The sequence below is a fragment of the Leptonotus elevatus genome, chromosome 15 (genome assembly GCF_054856555.1).
Source record: "Leptonotus elevatus isolate MCC_2025b chromosome 15, RoL_Lele_1.0, whole genome shotgun sequence".
Classification (NCBI taxonomy): Eukaryota; Metazoa; Chordata; class Actinopteri; order Syngnathiformes; family Syngnathidae; genus Leptonotus; species Leptonotus elevatus.
This window is the reverse complement of record NC_141253.1, coordinates 1,038,148-1,055,841: the sequence shown is the minus strand read 5'-3', so window position 1 is coordinate 1,055,841 and position 17,694 is coordinate 1,038,148. Positions and strand designations below refer to the sequence as shown.

At 43.6% G+C, this 17,694-nt stretch overlaps 2 protein-coding genes and 1 long non-coding RNA gene across 6 annotated transcripts; 2 read left to right on the top strand and 1 right to left on the bottom strand.

Annotated features, from left to right (window-relative positions):
- Positions 1-142: 142 nt before the first annotated feature.
- On the bottom strand, positions 143-9,163 carry LOC147161432 (hyaluronan and proteoglycan link protein 1-like). Of its 2 annotated transcripts, XM_086096083.1 has the most exons (6): positions 9,114-9,163; positions 5,157-5,291; positions 3,903-4,066; positions 3,607-3,805; positions 2,398-2,700; positions 145-2,133 (listed from the first exon to the last, which is right to left on the bottom strand). In XM_086096083.1, exons 2-6 carry the CDS (start codon positions 5,263-5,265, stop codon positions 1,844-1,846), a joined length of 1,065 nt encoding a protein of 354 aa, XP_085952209.1. In that variant the 5' UTR covers positions 5,266-5,291; positions 9,114-9,163; the 3' UTR covers positions 145-1,843. The 2 variants fall into 2 exon arrangements, with proteins under 2 accessions (XP_085952210.1, XP_085952209.1); XM_086096084.1 differs by lacking the exon at positions 9,114-9,163 and having other exon boundaries at positions 143-2,133; positions 3,903-4,098; positions 5,165-5,340.
- LOC147161433 (uncharacterized) lies at positions 903-2,833 on the top strand. The gene is made up of 2 exons (XR_015097204.1): positions 903-982; positions 2,456-2,833. It is a non-coding gene; the product is annotated as an uncharacterized LOC147161433 (long non-coding RNA).
- Positions 9,164-12,610: 3,447 nt separating the features above from the next.
- cetn3 (centrin 3) lies at positions 12,611-17,665 on the top strand. 3 transcript variants are annotated; one of them, XM_086096092.1, is made up of 5 exons: positions 12,611-13,051; positions 14,125-14,263; positions 14,428-14,542; positions 14,617-14,808; positions 15,976-17,665. In XM_086096092.1, the coding sequence occupies exons 1-5, from the start codon at positions 13,038-13,040 to the stop codon at positions 16,017-16,019; spliced, it is 504 nt and encodes a 167-aa protein (XP_085952218.1). In that variant the 5' UTR covers positions 12,611-13,037; the 3' UTR covers positions 16,020-17,665. The 3 variants fall into 3 exon arrangements, with proteins under 3 accessions (XP_085952218.1, XP_085952217.1, XP_085952216.1); XM_086096091.1 differs by having other exon boundaries at positions 12,883-13,051; positions 14,122-14,263; XM_086096090.1 differs by lacking the exon at positions 12,611-13,051 and adding an exon at positions 13,097-13,371 and having other exon boundaries at positions 14,122-14,263.
- The last annotated feature ends 29 nt before the right edge of the window (positions 17,666-17,694 follow it).

Genomic DNA, 17,694 nt, shown 5'->3' with positions numbered 1-17,694 from the left:
TTTCATGTTCTACTCTTAATTTATGACGCCTCTTGTCAAGTTATAAGTGAGACTTGTTGTAAGATTGCAACCCACAATGATTAAGGTCATCAAAGTAGACAAATAGTTTGCAAACTTGCAAACATATTTTTGAAGTACTGCAGTATTTGGCAAATACCAAACCAATCATTTATTGTAAATACAATTTGATTTATTATTTTTGTTTTGGATAAAATGCAACAACAAATGTACAAAAAAAAGACAGTTTTAAATAAAAGGTACAAAGAAATATCAAACAAATATTGATGTTAATGAACAGAAATACCAAAAACAAGAAAATAATGTTATATAAATAAAATAGCTGAATAAAAAAAGAATAATTATGTCAGAAATTATGTAAATATAAGAAATTTGCATAAGCTTAAATTAAAATGGATAGAAAAAATTTTAACATTCGAAACACTTTTTGAGAGAGAGAGAGAGAGAGAGAGAGAGAGAGAGAGAGAGAGAGAGAGAGAGAGAGAGAGAGAGAGAGAGAGAGAGAGAGAGAGAGAGAGAGAGAGAGAGAGAGACCTTGATGGTCGCAGGGCCCTAAACAGCCGCTTATAGTTTGCTTATGCCTTTGGATGGCCCTGGTTATTCTGCACGTGTGTTACTTTGTAGCCTTGTTTTGGATTGTGTGGTTGTGTTTTTAGTGTATCATTTTTCTCGTGTTGTTTGAGTGTGTGTGTTTTGTGAGGGTGTGGGTTAGAGATGTAACGATAACAATGCATCAAAAATCGATAGAATACCGATGTAAGCTGCTTAAAATATGCATCAGATGTAATAATAATAGTAATAATAATAATAATAATAATAATAAATAAATAAATTGAAAGCATCGCTTCACAACGTCAACCGTTGTTTCTAGCCGGACCCTTTCTGGGAACGGACACGTTTTGCGAATTTCCGGTATTGTTTGGCGGGTCTCTGTCGACGCCAGTGAAAACTTGGTTCGATCTTTGTAAGTAACCAATTTAATGTTTGAAGTTTTCTAAGTGGCTCCTCGTTTACTTAATGAGGCCATTTATCGTCTTTGTGTTTGTCGCCTGTGGCCGCAATGAATTACACTCGCGGTGAAATAATGTAGTGTCTTATTTGCACAGTAGAGGGTCTCATTGTTACACTTTTGAACAGATACCGTATCTATTCCGTTTTTGTCTTTTGATTTGTCTCAAACAAGCACAGCAATAAAAACATAACAAAGGGAAGGGGGGAAAATAGCACAATATGAGAAGATGCAAGTTTGAGAAGGGGCAGAAAGAAGCAAAACTTATCAAGTTAGCCTCTTGTACATCATTAAAATATTTAACACGAATCTTCAACAAAGCTTTTTCATACTGTGTCTCACTGCACAAAGCTGACAACGTGTTGCGAGGACAGAATATTAACCTTAACCACAAAGCACTGATACGAGTTAAATAGTCAAAGTTAGAGTATTAGTTCAATTTCAAAAAACATTTTTTTTTAAATATATAAAGTTACAAAAAGTAAATTTTTGTAACAAGGACAAAATGTAGATGTTAAAATAAAAACGTCTTTTGGTTATCAAATTAGTCATTTTGTAACTTTAATTTTTTTTAATCGAATCAAATCGAAAATCGTGAACTGAAAATCAAATCGAATTGGGTTTGAGTGAATCGTTACATCCCTTGTGTGGGTCTTTCCTTACTGTATGTGTTGTGTTTTGTATGTCTTGTGTGTTTCCGTGTGTGTTTTCTTGTGTGTGGATTCTGTGATGTTCGTGGGTGTTTTTCTGTTGTTTGAGTGTGTTTTGCATGCGAGTGTGTTTTTTTTTTGATCCCGTGTTTCTGCGTGCGGGCGCTCAACGTCCGGGCCGGAAGCAGTAGGCGCCGTACAACTTGTGCTTCTTGTCGGGGAATCCTCGGAAGCCGACGGCCGGGCGGGTGGGGCTGCAGCGTAGGCGGGGCTTGGCCACGGGGTAGCGGACGCTGCCGTCGGCCAGCCAGCCGGCGTCGCAGCGGTCGTAGCCGGCCAGCTTCCAGGCGGCGTACATGTGGCCCACCGTGGCCAGGCGGGCGCCGTCCCGCCGGCACTCCGCCGCCGCCTCGCCGTACGTCAGCTTGGCCGCGTGCGGCAGGAAGTAGAAATGACCTGCAGGGAGGGGCCAGAGCAAAAGGTTGATGGGCGGAGCTACTTCCCGCCTCTCATGAAATGGCGGCGCACACATTTGAATAGGGACTTGGGGGCAGTGGTGCCCTGCCATGCCAAGATGATTTTGTCTCATAGTGTCACATATGTCCCATTGCGTCCCATACTTTATCCGACTGTGTCCCATTTTGTCCCATCATTTCCTTCATGATGTCCAACTGTGTCGTCAGGTTAATCTGTCAACGTGAGGTCCAGTACGTCACTCACCTTTGAAGTGCGACGTGAAGCAGAAGACGTCATAGTGGTTCTTGTCTTTGTCCCTCAGGCCGTAGCTGCGCACGCCCGCCGGCGTCTTCTCGCCGCCACAGGGCTCCCTGGGGGAGGTAATGGGGTACTGCACGGAGCCGTCACTGAGCCAGCCGGCGTTGCACCAGTCTAGGCCCCCTCGCCAGGCCTCACGCAGCTGCTCCGCGGACGCCACCACGCCGTCCTGCTCCCGGCAGGCCCGCTCGGCGTCCTGGAAGTTGAGGTTGTAGCGGCCCAGGCGAGGGAAGTACGGGAACACCACACCTGTAACGTGTGCGGGAATTAGGAGCTCCCGGGATTTTTAGGACTGTTTGACTTGGCATCATGACGTTTGGTAGGCATGTCTATCGTGAGTAGAGCCACAAATGAAGCCTTGACTGAAAATCCCCACTGAAAAGTCAGCCATTTTGATCTGAATTGCACAATTTAATGTCAATTTTGTCATGTTCAGGGGTCTTTGGAATGTTTTGAAAATTCAGCCCCTGAAACTAGTTTGATCTGGTATCGTGAAATTTGGTAGGCATGTCTATCATAAGTAGACCCGCAAAAAAGTCTCAAGAACCTATGTCCCTAAAGTCACAGGAAGTCTGCCATTTTGGTCTGAAGCGGCCATTTTAGTGTACAGTTTGTCATGTTCGGGGGTCTTTGGAATGTTTTGAAAATTCCGCCCCTGAAACCAGTTTGACCTGCCATCATGAAATTTGGTAGGCATGTCTAACATAAATAGAGCCACAAAAAAGTCTCAAGAGGCTATGCCCGAAAATACACAGAAAGTCTGCCATTTTGGTCTGAACTGCCCAATTTGATGTCAATTTGGTCATTTTCAAGGCTCTTTAAGAATGTTTTGAAAATTCGGCCCCTGAGACCAGGTCGACTTGGCAACATGAAATTTAACAGGCATGTCTATCACGCATAGAGCCACAAAAAAGTCTCAAGAAGCTATCCCCTTAAAGTCACAGGAAGTCTGCCATTTTCATGTAGATGTGGAGTTTGGGGCTCTTGTAGGCTCATCTTCGTCATTTCAGGTGGCGTCCTTCAAATCCTCGAGATTTTGACTGATCGCAATCAAATTGGATTTGAATTTACAAAACACGAATGACACAAAATTGCAACAAATGGACATTTCCGTCATCGTTTGTTGGTTGAGCGTGCCGTAAGTCCCCGACTCACCTTCCAGGTCGAGCGACACGACCGCCGTGGCGTCCTCCAGGCTGTCGATGACCTCGCATTTGTATCTCCCGTAATCGTCCAAGGTGATGTCATCGATGACCAGCGAGGCGTCCGAGGGGGAGGAGCCACGCAGGCGCACGCGGCCGTGGAAGACTCCGTAGCTTCTCTTGTGGTAATCCATAGCGGCGAAAACATCCACCTGCGCGGGTCACGTGGGCAGCCATAAACAAGCGCTTTTCAACAGAGAGACTGAAGGTGTCACAGAAAGGCAAATGAGTGTTTGGCAACACACGAACCTCCGTCAGCAAGTCAAACGTCAACTTGGTCCACTTGATTCTCATCTTCCGATTGGCCGCCAGCGATCGGTCCCTGTGGATGGCGCAAGGTAAGGTGGCGTTGCCGCCGCGCCGCGCCAACACCCGCGAAGGCTGCGACATCACCGACAGCGTGGGCGTGTTTTCTAAAACAAATTGTACACAAACGGTCACGCAACCATGACAACATTAGTTCATATCATAGGATTTTGCAGCATTTATTATTCTATACACAGCAGGGCCCGACCAATATGCAGTTTTTTAGGCCGATACCGATTTTTGGCAGAAAAAATATACAGATTAATCTGCAGATTATTTAAAAATATACCGCATAAAATTATCCCCCAATTCCTTTTCAATGGGTGTCACTTACGCACAAACCTTCGCTATTAAGACTTTCTGCTTTAAATGACAAGTCCATAGTATGACCTTATCAATAAATGTCTTGAAGTATACGAGGTTATTGTATGAACCATTATTACTTGTTTACAACTGCTGTAAAGCATTCATTTAGGAAGAATTTGTACCTTTTGCGTAGTGTTATCTGACCTGTTGCTATGTGTTCCCACGGCATTTGTTTGTAAATATTCGTCATTTGAAGGAAAAAACACTCCCGACATCGATGCTAACTTCCTGCTAGCATTTGAATGGGATCCTCCATTCGCATTTAGCATTAGCGCTAGGCTAGTGATATTTTAAAACAAAACAATGTTTTGTATTTAAGTGTACAGTGGATGTAATTCCTATCGTCCTGTGTTTACTTTTACTGTTAACTCCGACTGGGATGTCATTAAACATCTTGAAGGACGCTTTGGGGGCAACACAATAACCAGAATAACATACGCTACACACTTGCTAGCTGCTAATGCTACGCTAGCAAATGGTGCATTCAGGGTACTTTCACAGCGTCGAAAATTTCGGTTTTCTTCAATGATAACGTTTGAAGGGTAAAATAATCGGCCAATTATAATCGCCGGCTGATTAATCGGTCGGGCCCAAGAGATTGGCGAGACAAACGTCGGCTTATCTGAACAACAACATGAGCCAATTTGTCTTATTTTATGAGGGTGAAGTCAATTGCAGGAGTGTTTTGAATGTCCACATGTTGAGCCAGAGCTTCATTGAGCGATAAGATAAGCGTGCTGGCTCGCCACTTAGCGCGCTTATCAGCACGCCGGCTGATAACGCGTGCAAACAAAGCAGGAAGGCGTCAAAGGCGACTCAAAAAGAGCTCACCCGCCTCTTGGATGTTTCGGGAAACTTGCAGCTCGGGATAAAACGATTGGAGGCCGTCAGCCGTGCTCAGCGACAACGCAAGCATCAGCGCGGGAATCGCAGCAATCATCGTCGGGCACTCGCGGATTCGCTTCACTGCAAAAAGAATCGAGTCAAAGTTAATGAAAAAAGAAGGAAGAGAACATTAGGTTGGTTTTGTTTGCTGCGCCCTGCGAACATTTTCTCTTCCTGTGGTTTTTTGTTTGTCCAGCAGGGGGGGGGGGGAGCGGGGATTGTGGACCGGTATGGGATTTTTAATAGGTTTTAGGTGAACTAATGAATACACACTCACACGCACATACAAAATAAAAATGTATAAAATAAAAATAATAATAAAAAAAGAGAACAATGATGATGACATGTTAAAATCGGTAAAATTACAAATTAACAATACTGAGCTCTCCAGAAAAAAATAAAAATAAATGTGAGGAGGCACCGAGGATGTCGAAATCAATCCAAACGTTTTTCTCTTTTTGGCGCAAAAGACGAAAGCAGACGGAATCTGAACCTCGTCGTCACGCCAAGCTCACAAGTATGGCAAAGACACCACACAAAACACACACACACAAACAGGCAAGAAAAGAACACATGAATTCAAATTTAAGCGGAAAAAAACACAAACATGCACAACAAAACACAATAATACACAGAAACACACCGCTACAGTTGCACACACTGCAAAAGACACACAAAACAATCAATCACTCACACGCAAAAAACGAAAAACATACTCACAAAAGCACAAACACGCAAAATATACACACAACTATGCAAGCACACAACACACACAAAAAACAACTCTTGCAACACACACAACTCAAAACACAGACACACAAACACACCAACATGCTAGTACACAAACAAAAAACACAAACAGAACCACACACATGCAACCATGTTAACTGACACACAACCATTCTGACCCCCCCTCCCCAAAAACACACAAACAAAAAACACACATTCACAAAATCATACTACTACACAAACAAACATGTAACCACACAATCATGCTAACCCAAAACCAAAACAACACACACATAAACATACAACCTTGCTAACACGCACACAGACATAAATATACACAAAGACAAACACACTTGTGAACACACAACACAACCTTCCTGATTGGGTTTTCTTGTTGTTGTTGTTGTTGTTTGTGCTCGTGACGAATGTCGCGTCACATCGCGGTTGACTCGGGCTAGCTAGCGCTCAGGTGCTTCACTTTTTTTGCTGATGTGCTCTTGCCGCCGCCAGCCGTGCGCACTGACATCAGCACAAACACTCTGCACTGCGCACTTGCGCCGACACGCGCGCACGCACGCACGCACGCACATAAACAGTAGTTAGTTTGTCATTTTCAGAGTAAAGTGAAGATGTCCTTTGAAGAGGGCATACTATATGACAATGACATCATCTGTGTGTATGTGTGTAAGACCTACACACGCACACACACGCTGGCCGTTTGACGTTTACCCTCCACACAGATGGACGATGAGTTCTGTGGGGGGGGGGGGGGTGTCCCCGTGGGAGTGTTGAAGGTCGATTCCTCTCCTTATTTGGTTTCTTTTCTTCCTCTTCACGTACATTTCTTCTTCAAGTCAACACTGTCAGTCGCAAATGTAAACTTGCGCTGGTCGTCGTCGGCGCGTGTGTGCGTAACAAGTCATGGGACACGCTCACAATTGTTCCCTCTGCAAGAGGTGCCAAAGACGCCATGCTAATATGCTAACACGCTAACATGCGAGACCATATATCAGCGAGTGCTTCTGTGATGTTTTAAACATAGCGACATCGTACCTTAAACATCCGTGTACAAAAGTGTGTGTACCTGTGTGTGTGTGTGTGTGTGTGTGTGCGTGAACATAAATGTGCGTACACGATAGTGTGACTGTGTGCTTACATGCATGAGTATATGCGCTCGTAAGAGTGTGTACATACATGAACACGTGTGTGTTGACGTCGATGCTAACTTGTTAGCCCGTGTCCGTCGTGTTTCACATCATATGTTAGCATTAAGCTAGCGGACATTCATGCGACGCCATCCTCAGCTCCTGTTTACGCAACATTCATATTAGCGTACTCCGCTTCCTCTCTAAACTCGCCACCGCCAGTCAGACTGGACTCGATCTGAAATCAAGTTAACCGGGACGGGACTGGATGGGAATGAACTCAATGGGACTAAACTGAACTTGAGCAGACAAAACCAGACGAGAAGGGATTGAACTGAACTGGGGTGGACTAAAACTCAAATCCTTCTGGACTAGACTGGATTGGAGTGAACCGGACTCATTTCGACCAGACCTGACCAGACTAGATTAGTTGGAGTCGATTGGACTGAACAAAACTGGTCTGCATTTGAATGGAATGGACAGGAAAACCGAACCTGACTAGATTGGACTGTACTGGACGAAAATCGATTCAACTGGACCTGAACTGGGCAAAGTGGACTCATTTGGGCCAAACCGGATCCATATATCTACGACTGGACTCAAAACCGTGACCTCAACTCGTGAGCGCTAGCAGGTGAGGCTAAAAAAAAAAACGAGCATCAATCACTAACGGGTGTGACGCTTCTCTGCCTGCCGTCATTTGCTGCATGCAGTCAGTGACGTCACGGTCACATGACCAATCCTGGTGGGAACAGCTGGAAGAAATGTTTCATACAAGCTGAGCCAGGTCCGCAACGCACGCGCACGTACGGGCGCGCACACGCGTCACACAAACGTTCTTTCACGATGTGAATAAAACCGCTCAAATGTTCCTCATAAGAGAAACAGAAAACACCTGCTGTTTCCTGCGCGCTGCAATTACGCAAAATCCATTGGCCGTGTGTGTGTGTGTGCGTGTGTTTCGGGGGGGAAATGGGCGGGGTCTTGGTCAAGGTGGAGCCACAAAGTCTCCGGCACCGCACACAGAGACTTCTTGTTGCTTGACAAGAACTCTCGCTTGACTTGTTTAACTTTAACGCTCTCCAAAGCTTCTCCCCAAATTGTCGCTTTGTCTGGAACACGCGACGTGTTCTCCAAATGTTGACGTTAAATTGCTGCATTGTCACCTTGTGCGTAAATTACAATGTCTGTCGGTTCTAAAATTCTCTAAATCTCTCTCTCAATTCCGACGTTGCCTGCGAATGTTGCTTCTCAACTTGCCCCATTGTCTGGAATTTCTGTAAATTGCAGCAAAGTTGTCTTTAAATCTTGCCACGATTGCGACGTTGGCCTCTAAATTGCGAAATTCTCTCAATTCTAAAGTTGCCTCTGAATTTCGATGTTCTCTCGAAAATCATATGTCAAAGTTCGAATGACTTTTCTGAAATTCCGATGTTGTCTCTGAATTTTGGTGTCTCCAGATGACAAATTTGGCTCTAAAGTCCGATTTTCTCTCCAAATCGCAAACATGTCTAAGTTCTGATGATCTCTCAGGATTCTGATGTTGCCTCTTAAATTCCGAGCTCGTCGCATCCGCAAGAGTCAGCAACACGCTTGATAACAAACCACATTGACATTCAAGACGCTAAGTGGTCGGTTTTTTTAATGATTTAAATATTTTTGTGAGATGACCCAAATAGGGCCCACGTGACCCCCCCCCAATCCCCCCCCCCCATCATGCAACTCAAACAACACCGAAAATGTAAAGTTCCACCTTTTCACGTTTCTTCATTCTGAGTGCCAACAATCAAAAGTATTGAAACAACAATGCCTTCGTGTGTCAAGTACAAATGTCATGACAACTTTAGTTGGAAGGTTGACTTCCATCTTGCAGTTAATTCATTTGCCATCTCATTGTAACAAACGTCAATCAATACCTTCATGCCGTGGTTACGTTCGATACATTCGAGCTCTCTCGTCCAACCGCACACGTCCACATTTCAATGTCGTTAGTTCAACATCAAGTCAAGCCAAAAAATCTGCCTTTTACCTGGTGCGTGCGTGCGCGTGTGTGTGAGTAGAACCTGCAGCCTCCTCTCCAGTGGCGAAGACGCGACTGAAGACAAAACGGCAAGGTAGTGAGCCAGTGAGGTGCAGGCGGGAGGGGGGGGGGGGGGGGAGGAGCAAGAGGTGGAGGAAGAAGGGGGGGGGGGGCTGATGAGGAGGAGCTACACACAGTGAAGGTGTGTAGATGGGGGTTTTAACACGTCACAAATAAAAGTCGACTCGTGAAAGTTCTGCCAGGTCATCAAACTTCACTGCCGTGCTCCGCCCACACGCAAGGACAAAACATGTCTTGACAATTCATCATCATCATCATCCTCTTGATTATAGCAGCTTCTCATTTGGACACAATCGGATTCAATCTTTGATGCTATTGAAAGTCCAAAATGAGCCTAAGGGCAGATTTGAACTTTAACTTTTTGTGTCTTTTCGACTTTTTTGGGGGTCTACTCATCATTTTCATGTTGCTATGTCACTTACTTGGATTTTAAAAACAAATTGTAGGACTAATTCCTATTTGAAGGACCCCTGGAACCGTCCACATTTTTGATCCAACGAGGAATACTTCCTGCATATTTATTGGGACATGGATTCTTGACCCATTTTTGTGGATATTCTCATGATAAACATGGCTACCAAATGTAATATTGCTGAAACTCATATCTCACTCAGCGGCAAAGGCAACGGTTGATTTTTTCGTCAGGGTTCGTTCAAGGTCACAAACGGACCTCGGTAGCAAAGATGGCTCCGCCCACATTCTTGAGAAATTTTTCTGGGGCTTCTCATGGTAGACAAGACAAATTTTATGTTGCCGATTTCACGTATCAGCAACGTAACCCCGTACTTGTTTGACTCCAATTGCCGACGTACAAACGATGACAAAAACACGAGAGCTCTAATGAAAAAAGAAGAAGCTCTCAAATGGTCACGCTTGTACAGTATTAACAACGTCGCAATCAGACAAATCCAAAAGACAAACGAGGCGTTGCTCGCTCAGTGACCTTTGCGGCAGAAGGTCGAGGCGGTCGTTTTCGAAAAGGTCAGCCATCGGGAGGCCATCTTGGATTTAATGATGACGAGCCTCGCGTCACATGACCGACCCGCAACCCGGGCGGCTGCACCACACGCGCGCTGCTTGCTGCGAGGCAACAAGGTCAAACAAGGTGGAGCGCAGAATCGAATGGAGCAAAACAGGACAATATCAAACACAACCAAATGAATAAAACACAAAAGAGTAAAATTGAATCAGTCAGAAGTTCCTAGCAGAGCCAAAATGGCCGCCAATGAAGCACAGTAGGACTTTGTTAAAGCACAAAGACCACCTTGTCACCTTTCAACACACTTGATTTGTTTTTGTTGCATGTGTGTGTGTGTGGGGGGGGGGGGGGGGTACAGGGGGTCTTTGTGCACACTCAGGGTGGAGTTCAGTAAGTAAGGGACACACGCGTACACACACACAGAGTGAAAATTGACGGGCACACACCCAACAAGTTAAATGTAGATTTCATTTACAAATAATTTAAAACGGTGTCATTTTTCCAAGTTACCTGATTTGAAAGGGTTTCTTTCAAGAAAAAAAAAAGTCATATGAGCATGCAAACATGCGGCGAACGCACAGTTCATCTGGATGTCATGTTGTCGTGGCACATGCTAACGTTAGCCAGAACGTGAGGCTGAGTGCGCTAACAATTCATGCTAATGCAATATTTTAGACTGGGAAGTTTGGAGCTCTATCATTAGCTTCCACTGTTAGCTTCAATGTAAACTTTAACATTAAAACATTTGAAGTTAGCTTCTTTAATTGTAGGGTAAAGGAAAACCAACATTAGTTCCCAATGTCTCCAATGTTAGATTTTAAAGGTAGAGTCAACGTTAACATTCAAACTTTAGCTTCCAGGGTTGCCTCCATTGTTAGTATCAATTTGATTACAAAGTTAGCTTGTAAAGTTACCTCTAATGTTAGCGCTGAGGAAGAGCAACCTTTGCTTTGGATTTGAGCCCCAATGTTGGTTACTAATGTTAGATTAACAAATTAGCTTCTGCTACCTCCGATGTTAGCTTCAAAGTTAGCTTCCAACGTTACTTCTAACAACCAATGTTAGCTTCTGGTTAAGATAGCTTCCAATGTTAACTTCAGTGTTTAACATCTGTATGTATCTTCCAAACCTACCTTTGACAATTAGGCAAAGGAAGACCAACATTATCTTTTTTTTATTTTTTATAGCAATTTTAATACTTAGGCACAACTGATTAACCTTGCCAGCTAGCTGAATTCTCGCCGTATTTGTGAGTTCACAAGATCACAAGGACTTAAAGAGTAACTCAACAGGAAGTCAGACTCTTGCTCCAACGCTCACTAAGATTTAAGAACGTACAAAAACACCAAGTGAGAAACGGCCCGAGGCCTACTGCAGCTATGCTGGCCTTGATTTGTTCTTTTTCACTTTTTTCGTAAAAAACAAACAAAAAACATGAGCATTTGTATTTTTCTAGAATATTTTTTGAGGGCCATGTTGAGCAACATTTGCATCATGAAAACAGATGAGTATGCAATAAGCGTCCCACCCGGCACTTTATCAGCCCCTTGAGTGCACCTCAGGGAGTTCGGCCTTCGTGCTGGTTGAGCGTGGAAATGTGTTTTGTGTTACTGTTGTACGCCTGGAAAAAAAAAAAGAGAGAAAGCCCTGAACTAATCGCTTATCTTTATTACCAATCCTCATGTTTTGACTTTTATCACTGCAAAGTCAGTCCGGGTGCCGCCATAGAAACAGGAAGTGAGCGACGAGCGGCGAGACTTTGAGGAGTCTTTCCTGGGATGCCGCTTCCTGCGTCTATCTCATCGCGCGCGTGCGACGCAGGACAAAGGTGATAAGCGTCCGTGGGAACGACATCCCGGTGGGAACGATATCCCGGTGGGAACATAACATCGGCCACAGCAATGACCGAAATGAATTCAAGGCCACCCTATCCTAAATCTTATTACTACAATGTGAGTAGGCCTAATATTTATTTATTTATTTTTGTGGATATGGAATGATATGTGAGACAATGATATGTAGGACAAATATCATATCGTCTTATGTGGACCCCCGACTAGCAATGATGAAAAAATTGTGGGCCCCTCCAGCCTATCCCTGCGGTAATCCATTCCAGCTTCCCCAAAAAATGTGCTCTTTTTTAAGAAGAAGTAGAAAAAAACAATCTAAAATATTGTACTTTATAAAGCATATTGTGTTGTTGTGATTAAATACAGTTTAATTAATTAAACAGGCATTGGCACATTTTTTGCTTCAATTCAACGGATGTTGTGCCGCTTCTTGTTTTGTGTGCCATGGCCACCTGGGGGCACCATATTACAGACATACTGTGGATATATATATATACACACATACAGAGAGACAGTCATAGCTCATCAGTAATTGCCGTAATTAGTCATTTGTAGCAGAGGATGAAGAATAATATATGGCCGTGGGCTTTTTTTTTTTTTTATGATTATGTTCATCAACAGGTACTGTGTGTATTTTTTTACCCAATTTCGTTATATCGGCATCATTCAGTGACAATAAAAGCTTTCTGTTATTCACCTTAAACCAACTTTTTAATCTTCTGTTTCTTTTGTTGTTTTAGGTGTATTTTTAAACCATACACGATTGTAATATTCTATCCTTTCATTTCATACTCTGTAACAGAGTTGTACTGCAGTCAAAACAAATACGATGCCACGGACCAATCAGGGCTCTTCGTATTGTTGCCTAGTGACTTGTCTACCAATAGGAAGCCTCCAATCGAGCGCGGACAAATGGTTTTCTGGCTAGGCTCTCAATGGCGATGTTTATGTTGCTTTTTGTTTGTGAGAATGTTTCATCTTTAAACGCGACGTGGCCTCGCGAGCGTCACCAAAGGCGCCAGCATGAGCGACTCCAGGTAGGTTAATGTGACGACGGTCATTGCGCGGTGACGTGAAGATAAGCTAAGCGAAGCGCCTCTGTTTGACGCGGCTGACGGAAGCTAACGTTAGCCTAGCCCGCTAGCTCATTATGACCGACTGACATCAGGCAGACGTCGCCGGGCGAGAACAAATGTCGTGTTAATGTCACAATTAAATGTCGTCACGTTGGAGAAAGTTGCGGGCGATTTGTAGCCGACCTGCGCCACAAAACAAAGTCAACCTTCAAGTTGAATTTGGGTTGAGTTGTTTGCAGGAGGATGAGTGAAGACACGGAAGACGCAGGCGACTCGCAATTGTGAGATCTTAGGAGAGTGTCAGACAGCAAGGCTCATTTCTACTTCATGTTGCACGGACGCGAGCAAGTATTCAATTGGGGCGGATTATATATGCGCGTCAAACGTTTCAGTACCAGCGGAATCTCGCGGGGGGCGCTGGTGGGCAAATTGGGATTGGAGCCACACCTTTTAACCGTGACGTCACATGATGTACTTCCGTTTGGCAAAAGCTTGAACATTTTTTGTATGTATATATATATATTTTTTTAAATTTGTTATATTGACAAGATTTGCTACAGAATTGTTCATTTGTATTCTTGAAGCTTGAACATTTTCATAGTTGGATGTTGCTTGACATGAATGGGCTAAAACCTCCCATGTCACAATTTGGTAAAGTTAACATTTTTCCCACAAATCTATGCTTATCATTGGTCAGTGTGATATTTGTTGAAAATGGCCTGCGCGAAACTATAATAATCTCCTTTGTTGGGAGTCTGTGCCCCACAAGGCTCCAAGAGCAAATGATTGACATTCCAGCCTTCTGTCTCGACAGCCTCTGATGGGCTTGTTCTTGTTTTGAAATCATACTTATAATGAATTTAGAGGCATCAAATGGGGCCAGAGAGCGATGCTTTCTCAAAAGATCATTTGGATAAGAGTCTACCGTCATACATTTTCAACATATATGACAAAAAGCGTTTTTGTTTTGAGAGCTGCAAACCCGACCTTTAAATGTAAAGACACGTCTGACGTGTTTTTGTGTTGTGCAGCAGTAGCAGTGACGAGTTTGTGGACAGGTGCAATCGGAAGAAAAAGAAGGAGCTGAGCGACGAGCAGAAACACGAAATACGAGAAGCCTTTGAGCTCTTCGACACGGACAAAGACAATGAAATTGACTACCATGAGTTGAAGGTGACTTGACACCACAAGATTACGTCCTGATATGATGTTTAAATACAATCTTCTTCTTTTTTTTTACCAACGTTAATTTTTTTAAATCACATTTTCTTTAATTTATAGAAAAAATCAATAAGTGACATTGCTAATAGAAGTATAATTCTTCGTTTGGCCATCAGGTTGCGATGCGAGCGCTGGGCTTCGAGGTGAAGAAAGTGGACGTCATGCAGATCCTGAAAGACTACGACATGCAAGAAACGGGCAAAATATCCTTCGAGGACTTCAATGAAGTGGGTGAGTAACCCCCTCCCTCCAAATACGAATGGGGGGTCCATGCTAACTGGTTCTGGGCGTGCGTGCGTGCGCAGTGAGCGAGCTGATCCTGGAGCGCGACCCCAAGGAAGAGATCCTGAAGGCCTTCCGGCTGTTTGACGACGACGAGTCGGGAACCATCAGCCTGAGGAACCTGAAGCGCGTGGCCAGGGAGCTCGGCGAGAACACCAGCGACGAAGAACTGCGCAGTATGATCGACACCTTCGACGGTGACGGCGACGGCGAAAGTAAGCCGGCGCCGTCGCCTTCTCCGCTGATTTGAGTGCTCATTTCCTGCATCGATGTGATCGGATTTAAAAGGGAGTTCTTAGGCACAAACATTACCTGAAGAATAAAATAAAAACGAATTATTGTCAAATAGATGGTTTTTTAAATTTTGTTTTCTATGTATTAAAACCTCTTCAGTTACTGAAATTGATGACGACTTGACAAAAACTGGGGGGTCAGGCGATTACAATTTTTAATTGTAATTAATCGCATAACTTCAATACTTAACTCACGATTAATTGCTAATCACTAATTTTATATCTGTTCTAAATGTACAATCCCCAAAATTTTTAACCATAAGTTTTCATACTCTTGTACTATGTAAAAGTGGATTTTTTTTTTAAAAGTAATAGACATATGGCTGCATCTTTTAGACAGTGATACAGTCATTTCATAATAATTCATAAAATTGATTTATGGTGAGTGTGATATTGATTTGTGTTGAGGTTGTTTTTCTGCCACTAGATGGCATAATTGCATTTGTAAGACATCGGCGACAGCTCAGTGCATTTTTCTTTTCATATTAAGAACTACGTAATCCTTAACATGAAGTAACTTGTGAAATTCTGCAAATGTTAAAATTGTAAAATACAACTTGACTTCAGTCTCCACAAATATATACATTATTATGAAATTTATTACTGCAAACGGCATGTCTGCTGCGTTGCGGCTAGAATTCCCCCGGTACAGGCTTTCCAAATAAATTAAAAAAATAGTGCCGTTAAAGGAACTTCTCAAAATGAACGCACTCAGTACCTGTTCTTATTGCTCTCAAATGTGCAGGAGAAGTAGAAATATAAATTTCACGAATGCTGAAAAAAATTACAATCTTAACAACATGATCTAAATCCAAGGTAAAAGACGCTATTTTAAAATTGTGCCGCTGTAAATTACACGACATTAGTACATTGTTGTTAAGTAGCAGACTCCATCCATCCATCCATCCATTTTCTGTACCGCTTGTCCTCACAAGGGTCGCGGGGGTTGCTGGAGCCTATCCCAGCTGGCTTCGGGCAGTAGGCGGGGTACATTGGACATTAGTACATTGTTGTTAAGTAGCAGACTGCACATGATTTTTTTTTTACAAATTCCTTGATTCAAATCTGAATGAATGATTTGTTGGCCAGTCAACCAGGAGGAGTTCCTGTCCATCATGAGCGGAGCGTCGTGAAGATCACGTCATCTCGTCGCTTTCCGCTGCAAGGTCGCACGCTGATGAACTTTGTACGTGATGATGTCATGAGTGTGACGTGGTCGTCCGTGTGGGAAGAAACGACAGTGTGGGCCTTTTTGTGTACACGTGAGTGACTGTTTAATTTATTTGTAAAAAAAAAGAAGAAGAAGACGACTTAATAAATGATCTTGATTTGAAACCTGGGGCACTCGTACGTACGTCAGGGTGCCGTTGTACCGTGTCACATGTGGCGCCGTGGCTTAGTTGGTTCAAGTTCCTGTCTCGTAAACAGGAGATCCTGGGTTTGAATCCCAGCAGTCCCTTTTCCTTTTTTGCTTTTTACCACTCATGAATATTTATCATGTTAATGTTTAATACAGTAGTGAGTCCACGTTAAATCTCCGCACATTTTAGAGAACCCCCCCCCCCCCCACAAAAAAATGTATAATTTGCGTTTGTGCAGACTTCTTAAAAGTCTGCAACATAGCAAAGATGCAAATTCGCCGCTCTGCTCTTTAATGGCAAATATTTCGAACACGCTCTCAGCACCTTGTCAGTTGAGTTGTCAGATCAATGTCGAATTTGGCCCGTGTCCCCGCCGTGGCGCTGTGGAGCTTCCCCGCGCCACCTCGCCATGGCAACTAGGCCTTGTGGCGCTGAAGGTCGGCGGCCATGTTGCGGCGGTCGAGACCTGCCCTCGCACATGCTCAGCTGTCGGAGGCGACCCATGCTGGGCCAGAAATAAACCCGGCCTGCAGTTCCTCCCCGGCTACGACCTCCAAGAACCCCCTCCCGAGCCCCACCCCCCACCCCCCACCCCAGCAACTTTCCACGCGATGACTCCACACACTTGCCACTGTGGAAAGCTGTCAGAGCAGTTATTCGATCCAGCTTCGGGTCCTTGTACTAGTACGCTCCTTGTCCTCACTACTAAGACAATTCAGCGGACTAGTAGAATGACCATCTTGAAAATTGAACTTTATTTTATTTTTTTAATAAAAAAGGGTACTTTATAAAAAAACAGAACTAACATAATCCAATATATTGGGATTTTTTAAAATTATTATTTGTGTATCAGGATTTAATGCTGTAATCCAGCTCATTGTGATGCTCCTTCTGCTGTGCCCACCGTGGCCACCAGGAGGCAGTCCTGTGTAATACAGTCATGCAGGGATAAACCAAGAAGAATATTATTACTTCTACCACTATTGTAAGACCAGGTATTACCGACTTATATATGCCTGAACTGTCAATCGAACCCAGACTGCAGCTATCTTACGTTGCTACATTTACTGACAATTTAAGGGTTTTTTTGGGGCTGAAAACACTGTTATTAGTGCGTGGTTTACGCTAGGATCCCTGTATGGAGTACAGCTGTCAGTCAATAGAACTATGCCAACCATGTGGCAACACTTGCCCTTTGACCTTGAGTGGGCCGGAGCTTGGGGAGGTTGCGCTTGTGGGCCAAACAAATCTTATGACTTAACATCTCAAGTCAAGTCGAGTTTATTTGCATAACCCTTCACCACAAAATGTATTCATTTTAAAACATCAAAGTGGATGAGTACCAACGAAAAGCCTGCTGAGTTTTATTTTGAAATGTCCAAAGGGGATGTCTCGGCAAAATAAAAGTCTGTATATGACTTTGTTTGTTTTGAAACGGACATTTTGT

Excerpts from the sequence above, each read along its gene's own strand:
- cetn3 (XM_086096090.1), top strand. The coding sequence starts at position 13,334 with ATGAGTGAAGACACGGAAGACGCAGGCGACTCGCAATT. Across the intron at positions 14,264-14,427 it reads TTGACTACCATGAGTTGAAG|GTTGCGATGCGAGCGCTGGG; the intron begins GTGACTTGACAC and ends TTTGGCCATCAG. Across the intron at positions 14,543-14,616 it reads CGAGGACTTCAATGAAGTGG|TGAGCGAGCTGATCCTGGAG; the intron begins GTGAGTAACCCC and ends GTGCGTGCGCAG.
- LOC147161432 (XM_086096084.1), bottom strand. The coding sequence starts at position 5,265 with ATGATTGCTGCGATTCCCGCGCTGATGCTTGCGTTGTCGCTGAGCACG. Across the intron at positions 4,099-5,164 it reads CAAGTTTCCCGAAACATCCA|TTGCGTGACCGTTTGTGTAC; the intron begins AGAGGCGGGTGA and ends ATGTTGTCATGG. Across the intron at positions 2,134-2,397 it reads CTTCACGTCGCACTTCAAAG|GTCATTTCTACTTCCTGCCG; the intron begins GTGAGTGACGTA and ends CCCTCCCTGCAG.